We start from the raw sequence: 25,859 nt of genomic DNA, 5'->3' as shown, positions 1-25,859 counted from the left end.
CAGGGAGAGAAAAAAAAAAAAACAAGCAGCCCACATGGTCAGTTATTGAAATCAACCAAGATCTTTAAAACAAAAGAGCCTGGGGGAGGGGGTAGAGGTGGGGGGTGGGGTTGGAGGTGGGGGAACAGGCATGCATGCCCTGGTTTTTTATCTAGAGTGAATGGCCCAATGTGTTTATTCAAGATAGCCATCTTGGAAGTGAATCAATCAAAACTAAAGTCAGATACTTGCCTCACAAAAAGAAAGCCAACTGCGGGGCTCTCACTACAACTCTCCACAGGCCAGTCCCTTTATCACATGACTTGTTACCACGTGGATGTGAAGCAAAGCCCAAACTCCAGGGTCCTCCCATCTCCTTATGCCCACGGTAAAATAGTCCTACAGCCCTTGGTCACTAGCTGCCTAAGGAACAGTCAGGAGGCCTGCAAAACAGCTGCAAAACAAAGCCTCATTCCCAAAGCAGCAGCAAACCCAGATCTGGTCACCGAGCCCCCAGGTCCAGTGCACCTGGAAAGCAGCTCTTTGTTGTAAATACAGGGGTACTACTGGAGCTATAGCAGATAGAATCATGTGACCCTTTGGCTCCACAGAAGCATTCGTTTGCTAATGAATATGCTAAAAGTTCTTTTAAAAAATTACCCCTGCCCATTTGGACAAGATTTGCTCACTATGCATTCACACTCCATTCCTCTTTGCTGCTTGCCCTGGAAGGAAGAAAAGAACAGGAAAACATCTTAGATTCTGTTAAAAATGTCTCTTGGTTGTCTTCTGACATCCTGTTCAAGCCTTGTATTGTATTATTTCTAGCCTCCTGTGCTCTTTCCTCTCCTTCCCATCATTTCCAATTTTTTCTCCCCATGTTTTGCAGCCAACCTGCTACCACATTGTTTGGTGAAAGCCTCAGGCTATTGGCCCAGGTGCCTGCCAACTTGGGCAGTGATGGCCGATTTCATTAAACAAGGGAGCATGTCTAACCCAGAGGCAACCAGAAAATTTGTGTTGAGCACTAGTACCAATATCATTGTTTTTCTTCCAAACCACACAGTTTACAGGTCATATTATGGCATCCTCTCTCTAATCTGAAAAGACATTTTTTCATATATTTACAAATATAAAATTATGTTAACTGCCTATTCCTTCCTTCTTTTTTTTTTTTATATTTTTTATTGGAGTTCGATTTGCCAACATATAGTGTAACACCCAATGCTCATCCCGTCAAGTGCCCCCCTCAGTGCCCATCACCCAGTCACCCCAGCCCCCCACCCACCTACCTTTCCACCACTCCTTATTCCTTTCCCAGAGTTAAGAGTCTCTCATGTTCTGTCTCCCTCTCTGATATTTTCCACTCATTTTCTCTCCTATCCCCTATAATCCCTTTCACCATTTTTTATATTCCCCATATGAAGGAAACCATATAATGTCCTTCTCCAATTGACTTACTTCACTCAACATAATACCCTCCAGTTCTATCCATGTTGAAGCAAATGGTGGATATTCATAGTTTCTAACAGCTAGGGAATATTCCATTGTATATATAGACCACATCTTCTTTATCCATTTATCTTTTGATGGACACTGAGGCTCCTTCCACAGTTTGGCTATTGTGGACATGGCTGCTATAAACATCGGGGTGCAGGTGTCCCAGCATTTCACTGCATCTGTATCTTTGGGGTAAATCCCCAGCAGTGCAATTGCTGGGTCGTAGGGCAGATATATTTTTAACTCTTTGAGGAACCTCCACACAGTTTTCCAGAGTGACTGCACCAGTTCACATTCCCATCAACAGTGCAAGAGGGTTCCCCTTTCTCCACATCCTCGCCAACATTTGTTGTATCCTAATTTGTTAATTTTCACCATTCTCACTGGTGGAGGTTGATTTGTATTTCCCTGATGGCAAGAGATGTGGAGCATTTTCTCATGTGCTTCTTGACCATGTGTACATCTTCCTCTGTGAAATTTCTGTTCATGTCTTTTGCCCATTTCATGACTGGATTGTTTGTTTCTTGGGTGTTGCATTTAATAAGTTCTTTATAGATCGTGGATACTAGCCCTTTATCTGATACATCATTTGCAAATATCTTCTCCCATTCTGTAGGTTGTCTTTTAGTTTTGATGACTGTTTCTTTTGCTGTGCAGAAGCTTTTTATACTGATTAAGTCCCAATAGTTCATTTTTGCTTTTGTTTCCCTTGCCTTCATAGATGTATCTTGCAAGAAGTTGCTGTGATTGAGTTCAAAAAGGGTGTTGCCTGTATTCTTCTCTAGGATTTTGATGGATTCTTGTCTCATATTTAGATATTTCATCCATTTTGAGTTTATCTTTCTGTATGGTGTAAGAGAATGGTCTAGTTTCATTCTTTTGCACGTGGCTGTCCAATTCTCCCTGCACCATTTATTGAAGAGACTGTCCTTTTCCCAGTGGATATCTTTCCAGCTTTGTTGAGTATTAGTTGACCATAGACTTGAGGGCCCATTTCTGGATTATCTATTCTGTTCCATTGATCTATGTGTCTGTTTTTCTGCCAGTACCACCCTGTCTTGATGTCCACAGCTTTGTAGTACAACTTGAAATCTGGCATTGTGATGCCCCCGGCTATGGTTTTCTTTTTCGATATTCCCCTGGCTATTTGGGGTCTTTTCTGATTCCACACAAATATTAAGATGATTTGTTCCAACTCTCTGAAGAAAGTCCATGGTATTTTGATAGGGATTGCATTGAGTGCATAAATTGCCCTCAGTAGCATAGACATTTTCATAATATTTATTCTTCTAATCCATGAGCATGGAATGTTTTTCCATCTCTGTCTTCTTCAGTTTCTTTCAGAAGTGTTCTATAGTTTTTAGGGTATAGACTCTTTATCTCTTTGGTTAGGTTTATTCCTAGGTATCTTATGCTTTTGGGTACAATTGTAAATGGGATTGACTCCTTAATTTCTTTTTCTTCAGTCTCATTTTCAGAGTAGAGAAATGCCACAGATTTCTGTGTATTCATTTTGTATCCTGCCACACAGCTGAATTGCTGTATGTGTTCTAGCATCTTGGGGTGGAGTCTTTTGGGTTTTCAATGTACAGTACCACATCATCTGCGAAGAGGGAGAGTTTTAATAATTCTTTGCCAATTTGAATGCCTTTTATTTCGTTTTGTTGTCTGATTGCTGAGGCTAGGACTTCTAGTACTATGTTGAATAACAGTGGTGAGAGTGGACATCCCTGTGCTGTTCCTCATCTTAGGGGAAAGGCTCTCAGTTTTTCCCCATTGAGAATGATATTTGCTGTGGGCTATTCATAGATGGCTTATAAGATGCTGAGGAATGTTCCCTCTATCCCTACACTCTGAAGAGTTTCGATATAGAATGGATGCTGTATTTTGTCAGATACTTTCTCTGCATCTATTGAGAGGATCATACGGTTCTTGTTTTTTCTCTTGTTGATGTGATCTATCACGTTGATTGTTTTATGAGTGCTGAACCAACCTGCACCCTGGGGATAAATCCCACTTGGTCATGGTGAATAATCTTCTTAATGTATTGTTGGATCCTATTGGCTGGTATCTTCATGAGAATTTTTCATTTGTGTTCATCAGGGATATTGGTCTATAATTCTTTTTTGTGGGGTCCTTGTCTGGTTTTGGAATCAAGGTAATGCTGGCCTCATAGAATGAGTTTGGAAGTATTCTGTCCCTTTCTATCTTTCAGAAGAGCTTTAGTAGAATAGATATTGTTTCTTCTTTAAACGTTTGATAGAATTCCCCTGGGAAGCCATCTGGCCCTGGACTTTTGTGTCTTAGGAGGTTATTGATGACTGCTTCAAATTCCTTGCTGGTTATTGGTCTGTTCAGGTTTCCTATTTCTTCCTGTTCCAGTTTTGGTAATTTGTGCTTTTCCAGAAATGCATCCATTTCTTCTAGATTGCCTAATTTGTTGACATATAGATGCTGATAATATGTTTTTCAAATGGTTTGTATTTCCTTGGTATTGGTTGTGATCTCTCCTCTTGCATTCATGATTTTATTAATTTGAATCCTTTCTCTTTTCTTTTTAATAAGGCTGGCTAATGGTTTATGTATCTTATTAATTCTTTCAAAGAACCAATTCCTGGTTTTGTTGATCTGTTCTACAGTTCTTCTGGTCTCTATTTCATTAGTTCTGATTGAATCTTTATTATTTCTCTTCTTCTGCTTGGTGTAGGTTTTACTTGTTGTTCTTTCTCCAATTCCCTTAGGTCCGAGGATAGCTTGTGTATTTGAGTTTTTTCCATTTTTTTGAGGGAGGCTTATATTGCGATGTATTTCCCTCTTAGGACTGCTTTTGCTGTATCCCAAAGATTTTGAACAGTTCTCTCTTCATTTTTATTAGTTTCTATCAATTTTTTTAATTCTTCTCTAATTTCCTGGTTGACCCATTCATCTTTTAACAGGAGGCACTTTAACATCCACGTGTTTGAGTTTCTTCCAAATTTCTTCTTGTGATTGAGTTCTAGTTTCAAAGCAATGTGGTCTGAAAATATGCAGGGGACAATCCCAATCTTTTGGTATCAGTTGATACCTGATTTGTGACCCAGAATGTGGTCTATTCTGAAGAAAGTTACATGTGCACTTGAGAAGAGTGTGTATTCAGTTGCATTCAGATGCAATGTTCTGTAAATATCTGTGAAATCCACCTGGTCCAGTGTGTCATTTAAAGCTCTTTAAGTGAGATGCGTAGGTGGCTCAGCGGTTGACTGCCTGCCTTCGGCCCAGGGCATGATCCTGGAGCCCTGGGATCAAGTCTCACATCAGGCTCCTTGCATGGAGCCTGCTTCTCCCCCTGCTTGTGTCTCTGCCTCTCTCTGTGTGTGTCCCTCATGAACAAATAAATAAAATCTTTAAAAATAAATAAATAAATAAATAAATAAATAAATAATCTCTTTCCGTTTAACAGCTTTAAGTTTAAGTTTCTTTAGTGATGTGCTTAGAATATCTGTCATTTGCAGAAAGTACTGTGTTGAAGTCTCCTACTATTAGTGTATTATTATCTAAGTATATCTTTACTTTGGTTATTAATTGATTGATATACTTGACAGCTCCCACATTAAGGGCATAAATATTCATGATTGTTAGGTCTTCTTGTTGGATAGACCCTTTAAGTAATACTGTCCCTCTTCATCTCTTACTACAGTCTTTGGGATAAACTTTGATTTATCTGATATGAGGATTGCAATCCCAGCTTTCTTTTGAGGACCATTTGAATGGTAAATGGTTCTCTACCCCTTCATTTTCAGGCTGGAGGTGTCCTTGGATGTAAAATGAGTCTCTTGTAGACAGCAAATGGATGGGTCTTGCTTTTTTATCCAGTCTGAAATCCTGCATCTTTTGATGGGATCATTTAGCCCATTCATGTTCAGAGTAACTATTGAAAGATATGAATTTAGTGTCATCATAATACCTATTCAGTCTGGATTTTTGTGGATTGTTTCTCTGGGCTTCCTCTTTCTTTTACAGGGTCCCCCTTAATATTTCTTGCAAAGCTGGATTGGTTGTCACATATTCTTTCAGTTTCTGCCTATCCTGGAAGCTCTTTATCTCTCCTTCTATTCTGAATGACAGCCTTACTGGATATAGTATTCTTGGCTGCATGTTCTTCTCATTTAGCACCCTGTATATATCATGCCAGCCCTTTCTGGCCTGCCAGGTCTTTGTGGAAAAGTCTTCTGTTAATCTAATATTTCTTCCCATATAAATTAGAGATCTCTTGTCTCTCACTGCTTTCAGGATTTTCTCTTTATCTTTGTAATTTGCAAGTTTCACTATTAAATGTTGAGGTGTGGAATGGTTTTAATTGATGGGAGGGGGAGCCTCTCTGTCTCTTGAATCTGAATGCCTGTTTCCCTCCCCAAATTAAGGAAGTTCTCAGCTATGATTTGTTCAAATACATTCTGGCCCCCTGGCCCTGTCAGCATGCTCTGGAACCCCAATTATATGTAGATTTTTCCTTCTGAGGCTATTATTTATTTCCCTTAACCTTTCCTTATGGTCTTTTAATTGTTTTACTCTTCTTTCCTCAGCTTCCTTCCTTGCCTTTGACTTATCTTCTATGTTGCTCACTCTTTCTCCCACCTCATTAGGTTAGGACCTCCAGTTTGGATTGCATCTCATTTAATTGATCTTTAATTTTGGCCTGATTAGATCTAAATTCTGCAGTCATGAAGTCTCTTGAATCTTTTATGCTTTTTTCGAGAGCCACCAGGGGCTTTATAATTGTGCTTCTGAATTGGCTTTCTGACATTCAATTGTAATCCAAATTGTGTAACTCTGTGGGAGAGTGTACTGTTTCTGATTCTTTCTTTTGTGGTAACTTCTTCCTTCTAATCATTTTGCTCAGTGCAGAGTAGCTGTATGAGTGGGCTGAGTCCAGAATATCAACCACTACCTAAGTAAATTTCACCCTAGGTGATTCTGACAAGGTCAGAGTCCAGAAACTGAAAAGAAAGATCAGAACTAAGTAAAACAAAAGGACCACTAAAGTGAAAAATAAATTTTAAAACAAAGTAGTAAAAAATAAAAGGCCAAGAATATTAAAGAAGAAGAAGAAAAGAGAAAAAAGAAAAAGTAAAGAGGAAAGAAAAAGAAAAAAAGGAGAAGAAAAAAGGGGGGGGCTGGGAAATGGTGGTGGTGACAAAGTTGTAATGAAGGGAGAATATAGTCTACCTAAAAGGTCCTAGAGGGCGATCCTCTGGGTCCTGAGTGTATTAAGTTCTCTATGTTAGAAGATGCTCAGTCCCAAATTTATATAAACCAGAAACATTGTAGAGAGCCCCACCACTGACCACCAAAACATAAATGAGATAAAAGAGGGGGGCAGAATGGGAAGGAAGAGAGAATATAATCTCACAGAATGAACCAGCACGGTATACCACTTGGTTCTGGGTGCATGCTGGTCACGTTTTAGAAGGTATTAACTTCCACCATTGTAGAACAAAATGAGGCAGAGAAAACAAAAAACACAGAACAAAACAAAACAAACAAAAAAAATCTTGTATATCTCCCAAAAATAAATTGAGTATGTTGAAGGGACTCTAGAAGTGGAAAATATATCTAAGACCTGTAATTGTAGAAGTATGAAAGTCAAAAAAGAAGAAACTTAAAAATGAAGAGGTGGTAAAATATTGTAGTTAAGGTGGGAAAAGAGAAAAAAATATTGGAAATTTATAGTCTAATGTAAAAACGAGTTGTACTGGAAAAAGGAAAAAGAAAAAAAAACAAGGCAGGGTATCCTCTGGTAAGTCCCTCCACTTCCCCTGGAGCTCTCCAGCGCGGCTTGGTCAAGAATTTGCTCTTCCCCTGTCTTCCAGCTGGTCTTCTGGGGGAGGGGCTGCTGTGCTGACTCTCAGGTGTGTGCACCTGGGGGAGCTGCCCCGCCCTTGCCAGGTGCACGGCTCAGTGGGAGCTGTTGATCCTGTGAGGCCCCTGCTCCCTTGGCGCCCCGCTCCATCCCAGGCACGGGGTGACACAGGAACAACCCCACTGGCGGCGGCCAGCTCTCCAGCCCTGGAGTCAGCTCCCCGCGGAACTCCCGGCTCCCAGTCCGCAGGGGCCTGGATGCTCGGGGGGCGGGGGCGCCGATCTGCACAGCTCGGGGCCGCCCGGGCCTCCGCCTGTCCCGGGGGAGCGCAGGATCCCGGCTGTGTCCCCCGCGCCCTGGGCTCCGGGGCCTGCGCCACTGGGATCGCTCCGGGGCCGCAGCCCCCTCCCGCGGAGCCGCCGCCTGAGCCGCCCCCGAGCTGCTCCCGGGCCCCACCAGGCGCGCTCCAGCCCTTTACCCGCTCAGCCCCGGGTGTGGGCGCTCTCCCCCGGGCGCCCCTCCTCTGTTAGTGACCCCGGGACCCTGGGGGCTCCACCGCCCCCCCTGGGATCCTGCCCGAGTTCCCTGCCAGCGCCTTTCCCTCGGGGAAGAACCTGGTGCGGATTTTTAAAGTTCCCGCTTCTCCGGGGGGCGGGGGGGGCTCTCCTGTCCCGAGGCTCCCGCCGCCCCCTTAGCCCGGCTCCTCGCGGGCCCCTCCCCCACTGGATGCTTTTTTATCTTTCCCGCCTTCCTATCTTGTTAGAGGTGAAAACCCTTCTCTGTAGCGATCCGGCTGTTCTCTCTTGACATCTCAGATCGGATCGAGGTCGTAGGTGTTCAGGATGGTTTGAACGTTACCTAGGTAGGTTGCGGGGGCCGGGTGAGCTGAGGACCCTGCTCCTCCGCCACCTTGCCCCGCCTCTCCAATTCCTTCATTCTTAATAGGACAAGTTTTAAGCACTTTACATACATTGTTTTCCTTCATCTGCACAACCACCCTACAAGACTTTTTACATTTTACAAATGAGGAAACCAAGTTCAAGAGGTGAGCTAAATGGCCAAAGGTCTTGTGACAAGGTATGTGGCCAGTATTGCAGCACATTCTATCTGATGCCAAAGCCCATGCGTTTTCTTGTCTATACTGTTTAGACTGACAGAGGGGCATGTGTGACAAGCCCATTTCTTATCTCAGAGACTTTATAAATTTTGAGCTTTCCTGTTGACACAATAAATCAATTAATTAATAATGTTGCATTCTGATACTCAAAGTCATAAGAGACTATAGAATTCATCCAGTCAAACAAATCTGTGAATCTCTTTACAAGTGCTCCTCACATTGGTCATTCCACTTCTGTGGAAAGATCTCTAATGTTAGGGCACCTGGGTGGTTTAGTTGATTAGGCATCTGACTCTAGATTTCAGCTCAGGTTATGACCTCAGGGTTGTGAGATGGAGCCCCGCATCAGGCTCCATGTTGGGAAAACCATCCCTCTGAGGAAGAAACAGCCCATTACATTTTTAGCATTTGATAAAAATCTGTCCCCCAGGAGCTTCCAGTCACTCACCCTAGTTCTTCTGTCTGTAAGACAAGGCTAAGCCTGCTTACTCAGCTCCACCATCCTTCTGAGCCTTGCTTTACCAATGAATTGCTTCATAAACTGGGTTACTCTTGCCCATTCACTCTTGCCGGAATAAACTCCAGTTTGCCAATGACCATCACTATGTGGGACACCCAAGGATGTACCCAGAACTCAAACTAATTCTGACCAATTGAAATTCTATCCCATCCTCAAACAGGGTGGTAAGCATCTATTCTTACAGCCCCAGGTTGAATATGTTCTTTGGGCAGCCGCATGGAATCTTTGACTAATAGTAGCCTTTAGTCAATAAGAGATGTGAGTGAGGATGTTTCAGCCACACTTTGCTAGCCTAGGCTATTGGATCCCAGGGCAATAAGATCCCTCTTACTGATCTACACATAGTTTTACCTCAACAGAAATTGTTTGTCATGCCAAATATCTTATCCAAACTTGCACAGTGATTTTCATTCCTTGCCATGCAAGGGCTGCTCTCATTTCTTTTGCATGTAGAGAATGGATTGTTTAAATTTTGATCCAGTGGCAGTCAATGGATATCTAAAGAAGCAAAAAGAAAGACTCCTCACAGGCACAATGGGCATATCATCTCACATCAAACAGTTCTTTCACAGCACAACCCTAGGGTCCTTCTACTCAACAGTTATGCCTGACCACAAAATTGAAAGTATCTCTATTTTAACTCGAGGATAACCAAAATAGACTGGTGAATGGGAAGTAGCAATATGCTAGTCTTTCTTAAAATGCCCTGGTTCTAAATTAAATTGCTTATTTTTTTATTCTTTATATTTTAATTTAATTAGTAGTAATTGTGTCATGGTTCTTATAGAAATTTTTATTTTCTAGTTTTACAATCAAAAGTAAAGGGAAAATGCTTTAAAGTATAATTTTTAGAGATCAGCGAATAGGCTAGAAGCCCTCTTCCTGTCCCACTTATTCCGACCTTCTGAGTCAATCTGCATAGACAAAGAAACCTGAGCTATTGTGTAATCAATTCAGTCTTCTTACTTTACAAATGACAAAAAACAATGTACAAATGGGTTTAAATGACTTGTCCAAGTTTATAAGGAAAATAGAAGCTTCTAGCACACATCTTTCTTCTAACCACTGGTTCACAATATTAGTTCAAAGGAACTCAGAGAAATAAGAGATTCCTCTAGTGTAGGGTCTTTGGAGAAATTGAAATTGAGAAGAATTTGTGTTTTTTTAAGATTTTATTCATTTATTTAGAGAGAGTAAGAGAGAAAGCATGTGAAAGGAGCAGGGGGCAGAGGGAGAGGGAGTGAGAGAATTTCAAGCAGACTCTGCTGTGAGCACCAAGCCTGCCACAGGGCTCCATCTCACCACCCTGAGATCATAACCTGAGCTGAAATCAAGAGTCAGGCACTTAACGGACTGAGCCACTCAGGCACCTCAGAAGTACTTTTTAACCAAATCTTACTTTTTCACAAAAATAATATGTTAGCAATAGAAAACTTAGGAAATGCTGTAAAACACAAAGAAAGGTGATAGGACAATTACTCATAATCCCATCCTGTGAAGGTAATGCTACTGATACATTATTCTACAACATGTTTTTTTCCCAACATGTTTTTTGTTGTTTTCTATCACTATGATCACACTACCTATGAAGGAACAGTATAACTCAAGGCCTGCTCCATGTTGTAACAACTCTTCATAAATATCATTTTATGCTACATGATAGTCTTTTTTTTCCATAATCGTCTTAACTTTGCTCCAATTTTTGAATAATTAGGTAGCTGGGAAAGATTTAAATAAAGAGAGGAAAGGTATCTAGAAGAGGATATGTATTTACAGCAAATTACAACAGCAAGATACTCATTGACGTGTATTTGTGCTTTGAGGTTGTAAATGATCTTTCATTTTTTCTTTCGTGATACAGAAACACTAATAAGCACACTTATTGCTTATTGAACATCTTCCATGTGTTTCATGTAAATATATTTTCTTATTTAATCCTCATAATGACTAACTAAGATCATCATTGTATGTTCATTTTAAAGACAAGGAAAATGAGATCTAGAGGAGTCAAAGGTCTAGCAGAAGGTCAGTGATGGAGTCATATTTGTTCCCAGGCCCATCTGAGGAGAGAGCTGCTTTTCTTAACCACTCTAATACATACCCCAAGTTTCTCATGAAACTTACCATCAGGAAGCTATTTTAAAAATGAAAATGGATTGCCAATAGCTCATTTCTGGTGTAAGCAGAAAACTTATTCCCTGTAGAGTGTCAAAAACAATCCATAAAATCCCAGAACAGCTGAGAAAATCATCAATACATAAAAATCCCTCAGTCTTATCTACAGTGGTGAAAATTCAACTATGTTTCAGGTTTCCTGAAAAATGATTAGAAATAGAAAAAAGAAGCAGTGTTAATTGCAGTTATGTGAATGAAGCCTGGATTCTGAGGCTGGATAAAAATTGATTGTGCTAAAAGTAGTCATCTGTAATTAAATGAATCTGTGCTGTGCACTTTAATTAGCAGAACTTATTCTAAGTGGTAACAGTAAGTCCTGGTGTATCTCATTAAATGAAAGCCTGGCAGCCTCACCTTCACGGAGGTCCTGTTGTCTACCACAGTCTTATTTCTGCATCCATGGCTCTAATCTGAAGCTGCAGGAAAAGTGATGCATCCTTTTGTAATCAAGATGTACACGTTATGAAATCATTCTTTCATTCAGAAGACTTGGGAAAATCAGTAAATGTTATAAAATTCACTTGTAGATTTATCTTAGTTTCTATGCAGACAAGTTGCACCTATGCCTTTGAAAAGCTATTCAAGAAGATGAGTCTCCAAAAATATTTTCCAAATTTTTTTCCAAATTCCTTAGTATCTAAATATTCAGGTTTCTGGTATTTAAAAAAGGATAGATATTTGTTCTTTTTTATTGTCATTTTGAACTTTAAAAAAAATTAGAACAGCAATGCCTGGTCATAGAAAATTCGGAAAGTGCAGAGAAGTATAAAGAAGCAGAAAAAAAAATCGCCCATCATCCATTCAAAGACAGATTACTCTTAACACGGCAGCATATTTCCTTCTAGTTTTTTATTAAGCCATTGCTTTAGTATACCTGAGATCATTCTGTTTGCATAATGCGGTATTCTACTAAAAAGACTTGCTAAAGAAGAAATTTGGAGTTTTACTCCTAACCTTAACCTGGATAAGTGGTAGCCATTCCATGTGCTTCTAGCATCTTAGACACAGTCAAGGTGCCTGCTGCTCTGACCCTTCGTCAAGGGGAGGCCTCTGCTGAAGGGACAGGACCCATCCCTGTGGGAGGAAGGAGTATTGTGGACATAATAAAGGAGAATTACAGGGCCAGACTGGGATTAATCACACTGGGCTGGCCCTTATTCTTTGAACATTTATATCCAGAAGAAATAAGCTTATAATTATCATTCAGAGTAACTTTGAAGAGTTCCCACCATAGAGTAATGACATGAGGGTCACGTAGAGGGTAAAGTAGAAGGTAAGGCTAGAAGGACTGAAAGGTCAAGGGAAGCCTTGATGGTATGTCAGCAAGTCACAGGACTTAGAATCATAGAAATTGAGATTTGCAGGTAAGAGTATGCATCTCAGTCCCAGATTCAGGTGTTTAAGCAACAATATCCCTTGTTTTCTTTAAAGAAAATTAAGTGGTTTGCAAGCACCTCTCTTACACTTAGTCTTGGACACCAATTATGTGGTGCCAGAAATCAAGGACAGAGTCTCCATTTTCTTGTCTGTCATGCTGATGGCTAACAGCCAACAAGCCCCAAATGGGTCCTTGAAATCCAGGTTCTGCCAATGTCCCTGCCATGTTGAAATCAGAGTTGAAGTCAGCCCCCAGTCATACCCTCTGTCACCCTCTTGGAAGTCAGGCCAATTCACAAGGAAAAACTTAAAAGCTCAGCCCCAGTCTCCCACTCATCTCAGAATCCACGACCCTTCTTCTCTTTCCCACCCCGGGGAAGTTCCCCTTCATCTCTTAGTTCTTTAAAATATTTCCCATTTTTCCTCACACCAGGACACCCAAAGTCCTCTCTTCGGGCTCAACAAAATAGAAGCCAACCAGGGACAGTTCTGGCAGAAAATTGCTGCCTCTGTCCTCCCCTGAAGTAAAGCAGAGCAAATGACCTGGTTTTGCTTTTGGAAAACATAAAGGAAAATTATAAGGAGAAAAACACAAAGTAATATTTTTCCAAAAAAAATCAGCCTGCCATAGACAAGACTTTGACTAAGAGGACTCAAGTTCACATCAAAAGCCAAGGTCCTTCATTCTTTAGCCCCAGGAGGCCCTTTTTGCCATAGGTGATAAGCATGGGCTTGGAAGCCACACTGGGGTTCTGATCCTATGCAATCCCAGCTTTGTGACCATGATCAATTTTCCCCCAGCACAGTGCCTGGCACAGAGTAGGGTCAACTAATGTTATTCTCCTTTGTCCATAGTCGGCTGCTTACCCAAGTCACTTGGCCATCCAGTCCCAAAGCCATTGTTCTAATTCCTCATATCCTGAGAGCAACTCTAAGACCATCCCTCCTAAAATGTGTGCCCAGTACCCACACTTGAAATGTTCAAGTAATGGATTTTTAGCTGAATTTGGTATACATGATCCTCGTCCTTCAGATGGTAACTATTTTCCCGCTGGAGAAAGTCCCAAATAATCCAATTCAACACTCTGACCACTAAGTACCCTCCAGGAGCTCTTCAACCATGAGTATCATTGGAGGTGGCCAGTTTGAACATTTTATTCCTCCTCAGAATTCATTTTGACCTCTGAGGAAAATTGTCTTTCTAGAAATAAAGCAGGTGACATAGCATGTTCTTAAATTCATCTCTCTTTATTTCTCCTGTCTACTAGTCAGATACAGAGTTTTGGGATAAGATGCAAGCAGAATGGGAAGAAATGGCCCGGAGGAACTGGATATCAGAGAATCAAGAAGCTCAGAACCAAGTTACGATCTCGGCTAGTGAGAAGGTGACTGATTCTGTTCTTATACATGCTGACCAGTTTTCTCAACCTCTTTGCATGGTATTTTTATAAAGTAGTCATTAACTATTTTGCAAAAAAATCAAGAATCAAACAGACAAACCGATCCCAGTCTGACCTAGAAGAAATTCTGGTGGATGAAAACAATACAATTAGCCAATGTGCAAAGACAGCAAAGCTGGAATGAAATACTCTTAGTTTTATTAATTCTAATACAGTTTGGCAGCCAACAAGAACTTGCATCTTGACTGCTGGCAAATACTGACATTGAGAGTGTGTTGGAACAAGAACTGGCTAATCTCATAATACTTTTTGTCAGCCATTCACATGAGCCGTGTGAATGAGCTAACAGAAATGGTATCGGTCGATAGTGGAGTGAAGTAGGGGCTTAGATCTCTATTTCACAGGTGGTCCTTACACAGCTAACAAAGAAACTCAGTGGAAAAGATACCCTTCACACCCTTCACACCCTTCACACAGCAGGTCAAGTCCCAAGGGGATTCCTCAAAGATACTCCCCTGAAAGGAGCCCCAGCAAATGTGTGAGTTCAGTGAAGAACCAGCCAAATTACCCACGAAGTCCCAGTTGCCTTTGGGTTTAAGCTTTTAAAAACATTTGGCGGGAAAAAATTAATATAAATACATACATACATACATACATACACTTGGTGAAGAGGTGAGGAGCATTTAAAAAAATAAATTTAAATGACTTGAAAGAAAAAGATATGGAATTTCCTTACTCAAGGAAAAACCATATATACACAAATAAGTGTGTCTTATGGATTTTTTTTGTGGTAGAGGAAATCTCAATTAATAGCTCTGGATAGCTTCCATTTGTTCAATCCAAAATATTTACCCACCTAGCAATAGATACGATGATGAATAGTTTCCAATCTTAGGGAATTTTTAATCTACATAGTCATTAAACTGTCTTCTCCTAGTATTCTCTGCCCCTCAGTAGGTTAGGTAATCTCATAAAATCGGAGCAACTATCTTATTAAAAATAACTCTTTTCCACAAAGAAATAAAAAATGAGCAAGAAAAAGAAAACATTGCTATAGATTGTCAGACTCTAGGCTATAAATCATGCCCCCGAGGCATGGGTGGACCCCTGAGCTCCTCACCCCTGGGACCCCATATATGTAACACCACTACATAAACTAGTTATACCCTGTGGCTTTGATAAGGGGGTTTGTCTTTCTCAGCAACAATAGAGAACGGAAGTCTCCATTTAATCTATTTTAAAACCTTAGTAGCACTATTAACAGACTAGCTTATTTGTATCTATGAAATCAGAAGGGTATTGTGATCATCTATGCTAGTAAGGCTGCAACAAATAATTTCTCTCAGATATTTCCAATGAGGGTTTAACTTGGGACAAACTTCTCAAAAGCAATTCAGTTATACATATCAAGGGCCTCAAAATAGTTCATAGTCTTCAGTCTAATAAAGCTGTCTGGAAGCCTATCCCAAGGTAATCATATGCAGACAAAAATTTGCAATGAGGGTTTCACTGTAACTTTATTTATGATAACAAAAAAAATAAAAGTAACTTGAATGCCCAAAAGTAGGAGCTTGATTAAATATGTTTTGGCACAATGTAAATAGTTTTAAAAACTAAAACTAAGTGGGGCTTAAGCTACAAAGCTGCATATATGCTATGAGCTTATTTGTTTAATTTATATATTCATAGAAAAATATTATTTGTACATTCTGTATAATTTCAGTTTTTTAAATAAAAGATCTATAACTTTAAGACATGCATTCTCAATGGGGCAAATATAGCCCCCTGAGGGCAAAAACTGGTCCAAGGAGCAAGAAGATAAAAAAATATCTTAGATAATAGAATGGTTTGTAGCTCTCCAAAGGGTCGCAGTGTATATACATACAGATTATAGTATGTGGCATTTAACATTTCAAGGCAATTGGATGGTTGCACTTAGCAAAAATACATCCAAAACTTGGTATTTCTTAAATCTTGGGGGAAATGACTAAAACAAAAAAAGCAAAACAGTAATAGAAAACAACTCAAAAATATTAGCAGTGATATTTAAATTGTGGCATTATGGGTGACTATTTGCTTCTTTTTTATATTATTCAATAACAAAATACTATCCTCTAAAATTTATATAATGAAAATGTACTACATTCAAAGGAAGGACTAAAAACCAGTCATTTAAGTTAAATTATAAATAATTTAAATTAAAATTCAAAAAGAGCTCTGAATATAAGAATGAAGAGATTAACCAATGGATCTCATATTGCCCTTTTCCGTGTTGTAGGGATATTACTTTCACACTGAAAATCCCTTCAAGGACTGGCCTGGAGCATTTGAAGAAGGCTTGAAAAGACTGAAGGAAGGGGACCTGCCGGTCACCATCCTGTTCATGGAAGCAGCGATTCTTCAGGACCCAGGAGATGCAGAGGTATTATTTTCCCTTCATCCTGCTAAGCTCACCAAGTGGTGGCATGTGAATGAGGGACAGAGGACACCACAGAGCTCTACCAAATAAAGGCTCCCAAAGGAGTTAACCTGGCTTACTCTGCTGTGTGTTTATAAGTTACAAATAGGTATCTGTCCTCTAACCAAATGGCAGTATTTATAGTGTCCAAAAATAAGAGAGTGGGGTCAACCAAAATTGCCAACTGGGAGGCTCAGCAGTAGTTTTCAGGGGGCACGGCACAGTTTTGTCATGAGCCACAACATCTCTCACCCTTGGTTAACTCACTCAGCATTAACTGAGTACATACTGTGTCCCAAAAATTGTGCCAGGCACTGGCTTTGTATATGGAAGAGCTGGAAAAAGGAAACTTGGAAAGATACATTTGTGGTCTATCTGAAGAGACAAGCAAATAAATCAATGCCATGTAATAAATGCAATGTCAGAGTATGCACAGGATGCTAGGGGAGCAGAGAGCAAGGCTTCTGAACGGGCCTCCCTCTACAATTAAATCTGAAGCTGAGTTTTGAAGGAGGAGGGGGCTTAATTAAAGATAGCAGAGGGGTATTAAGAGGAAGTGGTTTGTGTGTGGGCAGTGGAGCATGAAACATCATTCCAGGGAGGAGAGGGGAGGAGATGATGACAGGAGAGGAAGAGGCAGGTAAGAGCCTAAACCTCAGGAAAGCCAAGGGAACCACTAGGGACTCTACTCAGCAGAGGGATACAATCAGATCTTCATGTTCTCTGAGGTGTGGAAGGTGATGGAGACAGAGGCCAGGAGACCACCCAAAGAGGCTTCCGCCATCTGACCTCAGTCCACTATATTTTCAAACCTGCGAAGGACTGTAATAAGATAGTGGCATGTGTGACGTCTTTTTTTAGTTTGGAGGTAATTTTCAGGAATTATGTTATAAAGAATATTCCTCATCAGGAATTTGCAGAAATTTTAGGGAAGGCTATATATGGTGCCAAGATAGCAGTATAGAATAATGGTTAAGATTCCAGGCTGTGCTGTCCTAACCATGTGGGTTCAAATCTCTGCTCTACCACTCATGAGCCATGAGCCCTGTGATCTGGGACAGGTCATTTAAACCATCTCAGTTCCATTTCTTCATATGTAAAATGGAAATCACAATTATAATGACTAGCTCATTGGGTGTTATGAGGATTAAATTAGTTCATACAAATAATGTGCTTAGTTCAGTGCCTTGGTGCATCAATAATCCCTTCATTATTATTGTTGGGTGTACTTAAAGTTTGTATAGGAAGGATGTGTAAACTGATCACTAGGTTAAAGTTCTGGTATCTTGTTAGTCAAAAGATTGACAGTGAAATGAGATTGAACTGAGAATTGGAACTGTGAACCAAAATATTGGAATTTTTAAGAAGATATACAAATTACTGTGGAAGAGAAAGTCATTCTCTTTGAAGAGATTCATAAATGAGAAGATTAGAGCACTGAGTAACTAATGGTTCCCAATCAAGGATCCAGGGTTTCTGAATCTTGGAGACCCCAAAATTCAGATAACAAACAATCTATGAGCAGTGAAAATGACATCATGCTCAAAGGCTAGTGAGAAACTCTCAGACAGTGACTGTTTCATCAAGCTTAAGAAGCATTCTAAGATGGGGCACCTGGGTGGCTCAGTGGTTGAGCGTCTGCCTTTGACTCGGGTCATGATTTCAGGGTCCCGGGACCAAGTTCTGTATCAGGCTCCCCACTGGGAGCCTGCTTTTCCCTCTGCCTATGTCTCTGCCACTCTCTCTGTGTCTCTCATGAATTAAAAAAGAAGAAGAAGAAGAAGAAGAAGAAGAAGAAGAAGAAGAAGAAGAAGAAGAAGAAGCAGCATTCTAAGATGTATGGAAAGTGAAACCAAAATAGGGGCTGCTATGTGTACATTTAAAAGATTAAGAAGAATCACAGACTTGGGGGGGATAATCAGTATTTTTTATGAGTTTATGTGGCATCAGTAACAATAACTAAGGATGGGAAAAGTCAATATAATTTTTACATCTTCTGGATGACTCTATGTATCTTCATATAGTTTTGCTTTAAAATGTCTGTAGGCAGGAGAGTTATGTACTCCCCAAATTCTTTCAAATCCATAAGGTAAGTGTAGGCTATAAAATTATGTATGCATTATATTGCATTTTCTATGTGCTTTATGCTTTTCATCAGTGATATTAGAGCAGTGAACACATTAGAGTGGAGGATTTTGTTTTATCTTCCCTATTTCCTAAATTATCTGTTAGCTCCTATAATAATAGTTAGACTTGCATTTATAAAAACTTATTTTATTTTGTACATCTTGAGATTCCTTACTTTATAAAGTCTAGACCCTTGAGCTACATTTTTGGGTTATTTTACATCCCTTTTCCCCATAAATGCCAATTTTATATATTTATCTCTTGGTTTTATGACACCCAATATCATGAAATCTCAGATACTCAAATGTTTCCATGGGTCACAGGAGACTAAATGCTGAGAATCTGTCAATAATGGCAAAGGATCTTGACCCAGATGTCTGAAGAGCCTTTGATTAAAGAAATGCTTGTGATATTTTTCCCTTTTTCAAGACTCTCACATCTGAGACAGGTTATTCTGCATAGAGGGATCTAAAGCACATGAGTGAATCTGCTTCCTCTTGCAATGTTGACCTCAGTTGTTTTTTGTAGGCATGGCAGTTCCTCGGGATAACCCAGGCAGAGAATGAAAATGAACAAGCTGCTATTGTCGCCCTCCAGAGGTAGATGAAGCTAAATGTAAAATCATGGGTGGGGTAGACACTTGTTAATGGCCTTCCTGTTTATCTTGTCTTTTGACCCTTAAGTACAAAGAATTTGGCCAGGAGAAGTGCTAAGATGCTACATATTACACTAAGCTGTAGGAAACAAGAATTTATGAACAAATAATATTCCTAAATCGCAGTGTTTTGTCAACCACAAATCAGTTGACCTTCATTGGCACAAAAGTGTTTATGTCAAAAGCGATCATAAAATAGACTTATTACATATATAGTCCCTCTTAACTTTCTAGCCTTCTGCACACTTGAAAGTTGTTTTCAGGAAAAACATACTCAAAATAATCTCTGTAATTTTAGGTCCATGTGTCTATAGAGAATCTCCTAAGATAGCTTCAGTGACCTGCAAGTGTAACTACTAAGCCCCTGACTAAAAGTCTAGACTACTTTGGGTGGATGTAGCATCACACTTTACTTGATTAGAACCCCCGTGTAAACCCTGGAAAAATCACCTCTACTGATTCGACTTCTCCTTTCCCTTTACAACATATAATCCCTATATAATCTCTCCCTACAGCACCTATGTAGGTACAGTGTAGGGTTTGCTACACCAAATCTACTCCAGGGACTACCAGTTTCATTATCATCTGGGAGCTTGTCAGACCTGCCCAGACTCAGGCCCACCACAGGCCAACTGTACTACATAATCTGCATTTTACCAGATCCCCAGATGATTCTCATGCCAGAGGCCAGTGGAATAGCATGAGGAGGAGGAGCTGTAACCTGTGCTTTCTATAAACCCACATCGGTAGTCTAGAAACACAGGAATTTATCTCTTCTTTATAAAACATTGTACAGCCTTTCATCTCTGAATATCCAAATTTACCTCAAGTCAGTTTGCTTTGTGGATCTGATATGTTTAATACATCAATGGCAGAGCTGCGCTAAAACAATGCTATTCTCTCCTCATGAAATAAACTTCTAGTAAATTTTGTGCAAGGATTAGCCACCTTTTTTATAGTTTTAAAGCCATATATTAAATTATCAGAACTAGCGCTCGTCGAGATACGTTTTAACTTTCTTACCAACATACTTAGGTCCCAATTTTCACATAGATAAATATGGTATCGCCCAAAGATTTAACATAACTTAGCCATGCTTTTGCACCATTTAGTTAATAAAGACCTTTAATTTCCTAAAAAACTGTTAGACCCTGGCTCAGGAATAATCTGAAATTGGCTATTTATTTATTTACCTATTTATTTATGCCTTCTTGCAGGTGCTTAGAATTACAGCCCAACAACCTGAAAGCTTTGATGGCTTTGGCTGTGAGTTACACTAACACAGGCCATCAGCAGGATGCCTGTGAAGCTCTAAAGAATTGGATTAAGCAAAACCCAAAGTACAAATATCTTGTGAAGAGCAAGAAGGGATCTCCTGGCCTTACCCGGAGGATGTCCAAGTCTCCAGTTGATAGGTATCTTTCTAATTAAATTACAGTCGGCAGTGAACACCTATTTACACAGTCACCATAAGGGTAATGAACAAGCCTCACCAGTACCAATTCCAGTGTGGTTGTAGGACTGCTAGAAGAGCAATCTGATGGAAAAGATTGATGCTGGGACCAGAACCAACGAACAGACATGTATGTGATCAAGATTGTGGGCACTCACAGATATCCAAGTACCATAATTTAAAGCAAAATGCCATGGACACATAATTAACCTAAAATAAATTATAAAATTTGCCAACCTCTAGAAAGCCTGAGAATTGGGTATGAGGAAAAACGGAAGTCCTTTCTTCTAGGGATTTTGTTTCTATCAGCAATAAATCATGACGTTAAATTCATCCTCACGGAGCCCTGAGGTTCTCCACATTGGCACTCACAGGGTCAATAGAACTCTCCTTGTGAAGACCTTCCTTAGCACAGTCTGTTTCTGTGTATAATGAAATAATTCATGAAAATCAGCAGGTATTTTTTTTAATATGCAGTATGAATAGTCCTTCTCATTAAGCGAAGATCTCTTAAGCAAGATTTTTCCAGCCTGTAATGTTCTCTTGGAACAGAGGACATAATAACAAATAATATATGTTCAGACTATTTGGAATACACATCTCAATTTTTTTCCCTTGTAGCTCTGTTTTGGAAGGAGTTAAGGAATTATATCTGGAAGCTGCCCACCAAAATGGAGATATGATTGATCCAGACCTACAGACAGGTCTGGGGGTTCTGTTCCACCTGAGTGGAGAGTTTAATAGAGCAATAGACGCATTTAACGCTGCCTTAACGGTTCGGCCAGAGGTAAGTACACAACAAGAAACCCTAAGGTTCTTTGTTAAAAATAAGTTCTCACAGGCTACACTCTGCACATTTCTGCTGCATCTTATTTCCCTGCATCCAATGGTTTAAAGTGATCGGGACTAACAATATGCTACTGTGGCTGTTAATACTCAGGTACTTCAAATAGAAACATGAATTGCCTGACAGCATCCAACGTAGCTGCTCTTTGTTGAACTAATGTCATTTCACAAAGTCATTCATACCATTTTTTGAGTAATTCACCACCATCATGGTCCCTATCCGTGAGCCCTGGATAAATTTTAGCCAGCATCCTTCTTCTTGCAAGAAAGATGGGAGTACCCTGCCACTGTGGCTCGTGCCAGTTTTTAGCTCTGATTTTGTCATCAGGACTATTCCTTATGGAACCGTCTCGGGGCAACGTTGGCGAACGGAGATCGCAGTGAGGAAGCTGTGGAGGCCTACACACGAGCCCTGGAGATCCAGCCAGGCTTCATCCGATCCAGATACAACCTGGGAATCAGTTGCATCAATCTGGGCGCCTACAGGTATAGTAGGGTGGTAGGCTGAGGACCAGGAGCCACACTCTCAGGGCTCAGGTGGGATAAACAACCTGAAAGATTGTTTCCCCAGTGAAAATACCTCCTTTTATAGGAGTAGCCCTCCTCCTCTTATTAAGGGTACATTTGAACCTTTGCATCCGGAGGCCTGTTGAAGCAGGAACAATTTGCTTCAGTGTTTCTCAGTCTTTGCAGAGCAGCAAACACAAAGGCATCTTGTGAAATGCAGATTCCCAGGCCCCTCCCCCAGAGACTTCCATTCAGGCAGCCTGGGTTGGTGCAAGTATTAATGCCTCCAAGGGCAACTCTTTGAGAAACTTGAACAGTTCATTTCCCAGGTAAAGAAAAAGAGAACCTTGGGGGGTGGGAGCAGGAGGACTCAGCAAAATGACTTAAGAAGGTCTAGGGCCAGTTTTGGGCAAAGCACAACCAAAAATCCAGGTTGTTTCAAACTACTTTGCCAATAAGGTTAGTTAAAATATTTTAAAGAAAAAATTTTTTTCTTTAAAAAAATTTTAAATGGTGGGTTTATGGCTTAAAATGTCTTTCTTGTTCTCTTATTATCCCTCATCATCCAGTCTATAACCTATATCCTTTTTCCTCACCAACTGAATCCCTAAATGACCTTTATTTCTTTTGGGTAATGAACATATAAGTAAGGAGCACCTGGGTGGCTCAATTCATTCAGCATTTGTCTTCAGCTCAGGTAGTGATCTCAGGGTCCTGGGATCGAGCCCCCACATCAAGCTCCCTGTTCAGGGAGGAGTCTACTTCTCCCCCACTGTGTGCACTCTCTATCTCACATAAATAAATAAAATCTTTTTTAAAAAAAGTAAGTATAGGTCATTTTTCTTTCTTTTTCTACTTTTCATGCTTTCTAAATAAATAGGTATTACTTTCACAATTGGAAAAAAGAAAACTGTTGGTTTTAAATCCCATAAAAAAAATAAACCCTTTCTCATTCTCAAAAAGAGCCAGGTTTTTAGAATCAGAAAAGCTTGGGTTCAAATCACAGCTCTGCCATTTACTGGTTTTGTGACACTGGGCTCATAACTTTGAGCCTCAATTTCTTCAACATGCTTTAAAAAAAAGTAGTAAAATAATATTTAACCTACAGGATCCTTGTGCAGATTAAATGTAAATTGCCTAAGCATGGAGCCGTAGTTGGTATTTGTTATTATGATTATGATCATTGCTGTCATCTTCAGTATCCTTATTATTATTATTCAGATAAGTCATCAGAGAGCTACATACCCGGGGTGCATCCTTTTGACATCCGAAGAACTACTGTTTTTGAATTGCATTTGGGGATTGTGCCATTGGCAAATATTGAGGTTTCAGAAGCTGATTGCTTCATTTATACTTAGAGAGTCTTAGAAAGAGCATTGTTCACTAGATTACTCCAGTCCTCTAAGAGGACCTTGCTCAGGTTAAAACCAGGAATAGCTGAGTGACTCCAGAGCAACTGGTTTGCTTTATTTTATGGACATTGTGAAGGGAGCCGCTGCAGAGACTCACCTTGCACCAGCCACCCAAAGGGCCACAGGGGAGCCTGTGCAGCCTCCTCACACATCAGCTGGCCAAGGCCTGACAATGTCTGCTTTGTATACTAAGTTCATTCCTGGTCTGGTCTGATTTTCCTAACCTGAATTTATCTTCATTAGTCATTTATTTTCTCTATTGTGTATGTATATTTTATGAGATACTGTAATTCCTATGTTTGGAACAGGAGAGATGGAAATAAATATGTATATACATGGAAACATATTAAACACAATTAAAGGAGGCTTTTAGAAAGCTTCTAGATGAGTTTTCTTACCTGTGACTTCTCATTACAGTGTATAAAGCAATACTTGAGAGGCCAATAAAATACTTTCTTGACATTCACAGGTGTAAGACTCACTAGGGCAACCGTTTGCAAGAGGCCGTGAAGGTCTCTGTAGGTGGAAATGGGAAAATCTACTGAGGGAGAATGTTTAATCCTTAAACAGAAAGTCACCTGAACAGGAGCAAGTCAATTTTAGAGTTGCCAAATAAAATGTCCGGTTAAATTTTAATTTCAGATAAAGAGCAAATACATTTTTAGAATAAGTATTTCCCAAATATTGCATGGGACATGCTCATACTAAAAATAATTAACTGTTTATCTGATATTCAAATTCAACTGTGTATCTGTATTCTTACTTGGTAAATCTGGCAACCTTGAACAAATGACTACTTCAAAGTTTCAAAACATCTTGGCTAAGATTTTTTTTTAAGATTTTATTTCTTTATTCATGAAAGACAGAGAGAGAGAGAGAGAAAGAATGAGAGGCAGAGACACAGGCAAAGGGAGAAGCAGGCTCCATGCAGGGAGCCAGACATGGGACTCGATCCCAGGACTCCAGGATCACTCGGCTAAGATTTGTGGCTCTTTTATTTTCATCCAGATGTGGAAAATCTTGTTAAGTCCTAAATATTTTGTATTTTTTTCCCCTGAGGAAAAAAGACTCTTGAATGAGATGTAATTCTGAAAATAAGTTTAACTCAAGGTTTAAGTGGATAGTTAGGAAATAATAACCCTCAACAGAGATGTGACTTGGAAAAAAGCCATGAGCTGGTCCATATACTCCCATAACCACCAGTCTTGGGACATCTCCCTTAAGAACTATAGATTGTGTACAGAGCTATAACCCTTTTGTCATTGCACATTTTCTATATAGAGTCAAAGGCAAGCCCTTTCCCAGTCCTGTATAATTGAAATAAGGAGAGGAAATTGTTAGCATGAAACCTGGGTGTGGCATAAGATGCTACTCCTCTGTCAGTAGGAGCTCCAGAGTAGGATTTAGGTAAAGAATCTTAACCTTTTCAAAAATGAGGGCCTCATGGGGCACCTGAGTGGTGCAGTCAGTTAAGCATCTGACTCTTGGTTTTGGCTAGGTGATGCTCTCAGGGTCCTAAGATGGAGCCTCGTGTAGGGCTCCATGCTCAGTATGGAGTCTGCTTAAGACTCTCTTTCCCTCTCTCTGCCCCTGCACACCTCTCACCTTGCTCTCTCAAATTAAGAAGTCTTTAAAAAATAAAAAATAAATTTTAAAAAAAGTGAGGACCTCTTTTTAATGAAAACACAGATCAAATCTCCTGTGATGGTAATTTTTTAGTATTAATATAAGGAGGGAAAGATACCATAAAATGAGGAATGATTTTACATGAATGCACTTTATTAATCAAGTCATACACGAAAAGCTTATTCATACACATATGTGTGAAACATTTGAAAACTATTCACACATATACATGTACAATCTTCTGAGCACCCAGAAAGGACTCTGTGTTCCCAAGTTGAAGAACAAGTTTAGACTATCTTCATGGGAAAACCTCATGCTAGCATGTTAGACTATTCTGTTTCTCTCCGTGTCCCTCAGAGACCATTGCCACGTGCTTGGGAGCTAGGAGCAGCCTGTGCACGTGCAGATTCCAAGATCTTCCTCCCCCAGAGTTCTCACAGGCCTAGGATGATGAGAGGAAATGGAGTCATTGTCATTTGAGCTGCCACCCTGTGACAAAGAAGCCACAAAGGGCCTCCAAAGTAAACTCCACATGTGCATCTGCTTATAAACCCTCTTCTCTTGCTCAATTACTAAACATCCAGAAGAGAGGACAATTAGAACCCTACTCCCTTCCATTAACCAGGTCATCATGCACAGTGCAACCATTTCCCAATTGCCCTTTATTTCCAGGCGGATCTAACAATACAGATGAACAAATACCTGGACGATGGGCATTGGACTCAGAAGTTCAGCTTCACTTTAAAGCTTCTTACCAGATACTTGATAATGACTACCTTGCAGGATTAAGTGGGATCAAATGTGGGAAAAGCTTTTAAGAAGAACGAAGCAGATGCAAATTAAAGCAGTATTATAACTCTTAGCAAAG

The 25,859-nt window shown here is 40.1% G+C and overlaps 1 protein-coding gene across 25 annotated transcripts in view; it reads left to right on the top strand.

The window, feature by feature from the left end:
- PEX5L (peroxisomal biogenesis factor 5 like) overlaps positions 1-25,859 on the top strand; it is a 325,883-nt gene that overhangs the window by 292,306 nt on the left and 7,718 nt on the right. For all 25 annotated transcript variants that reach the window (XM_077879743.1, XM_077879759.1, XM_077879756.1 and 22 more), the window contains 6 exons: positions 13,776-13,892; positions 16,186-16,329; positions 19,021-19,091; positions 20,365-20,562; positions 21,222-21,387; positions 21,775-21,932. In XM_077879743.1, coding sequence (XP_077735869.1) covers positions 13,776-13,892; positions 16,186-16,329; positions 19,021-19,091; positions 20,365-20,562; positions 21,222-21,387; positions 21,775-21,932 — 854 coding nt within the window. The remainder of the gene's footprint in view (positions 1-13,775; positions 13,893-16,185; positions 16,330-19,020; positions 19,092-20,364; positions 20,563-21,221; positions 21,388-21,774; positions 21,933-25,859) is intronic.

The sequence above is a fragment of the Canis aureus genome, chromosome 31 (assembly GCF_053574225.1).
Source record: "Canis aureus isolate CA01 chromosome 31, VMU_Caureus_v.1.0, whole genome shotgun sequence".
Taxonomy (NCBI): Eukaryota; Metazoa; Chordata; class Mammalia; order Carnivora; family Canidae; genus Canis; species Canis aureus.
The sequence above is the reverse complement of the archived record's forward strand: the minus strand, read 5'-3'. Positions and strand labels throughout refer to the sequence as shown.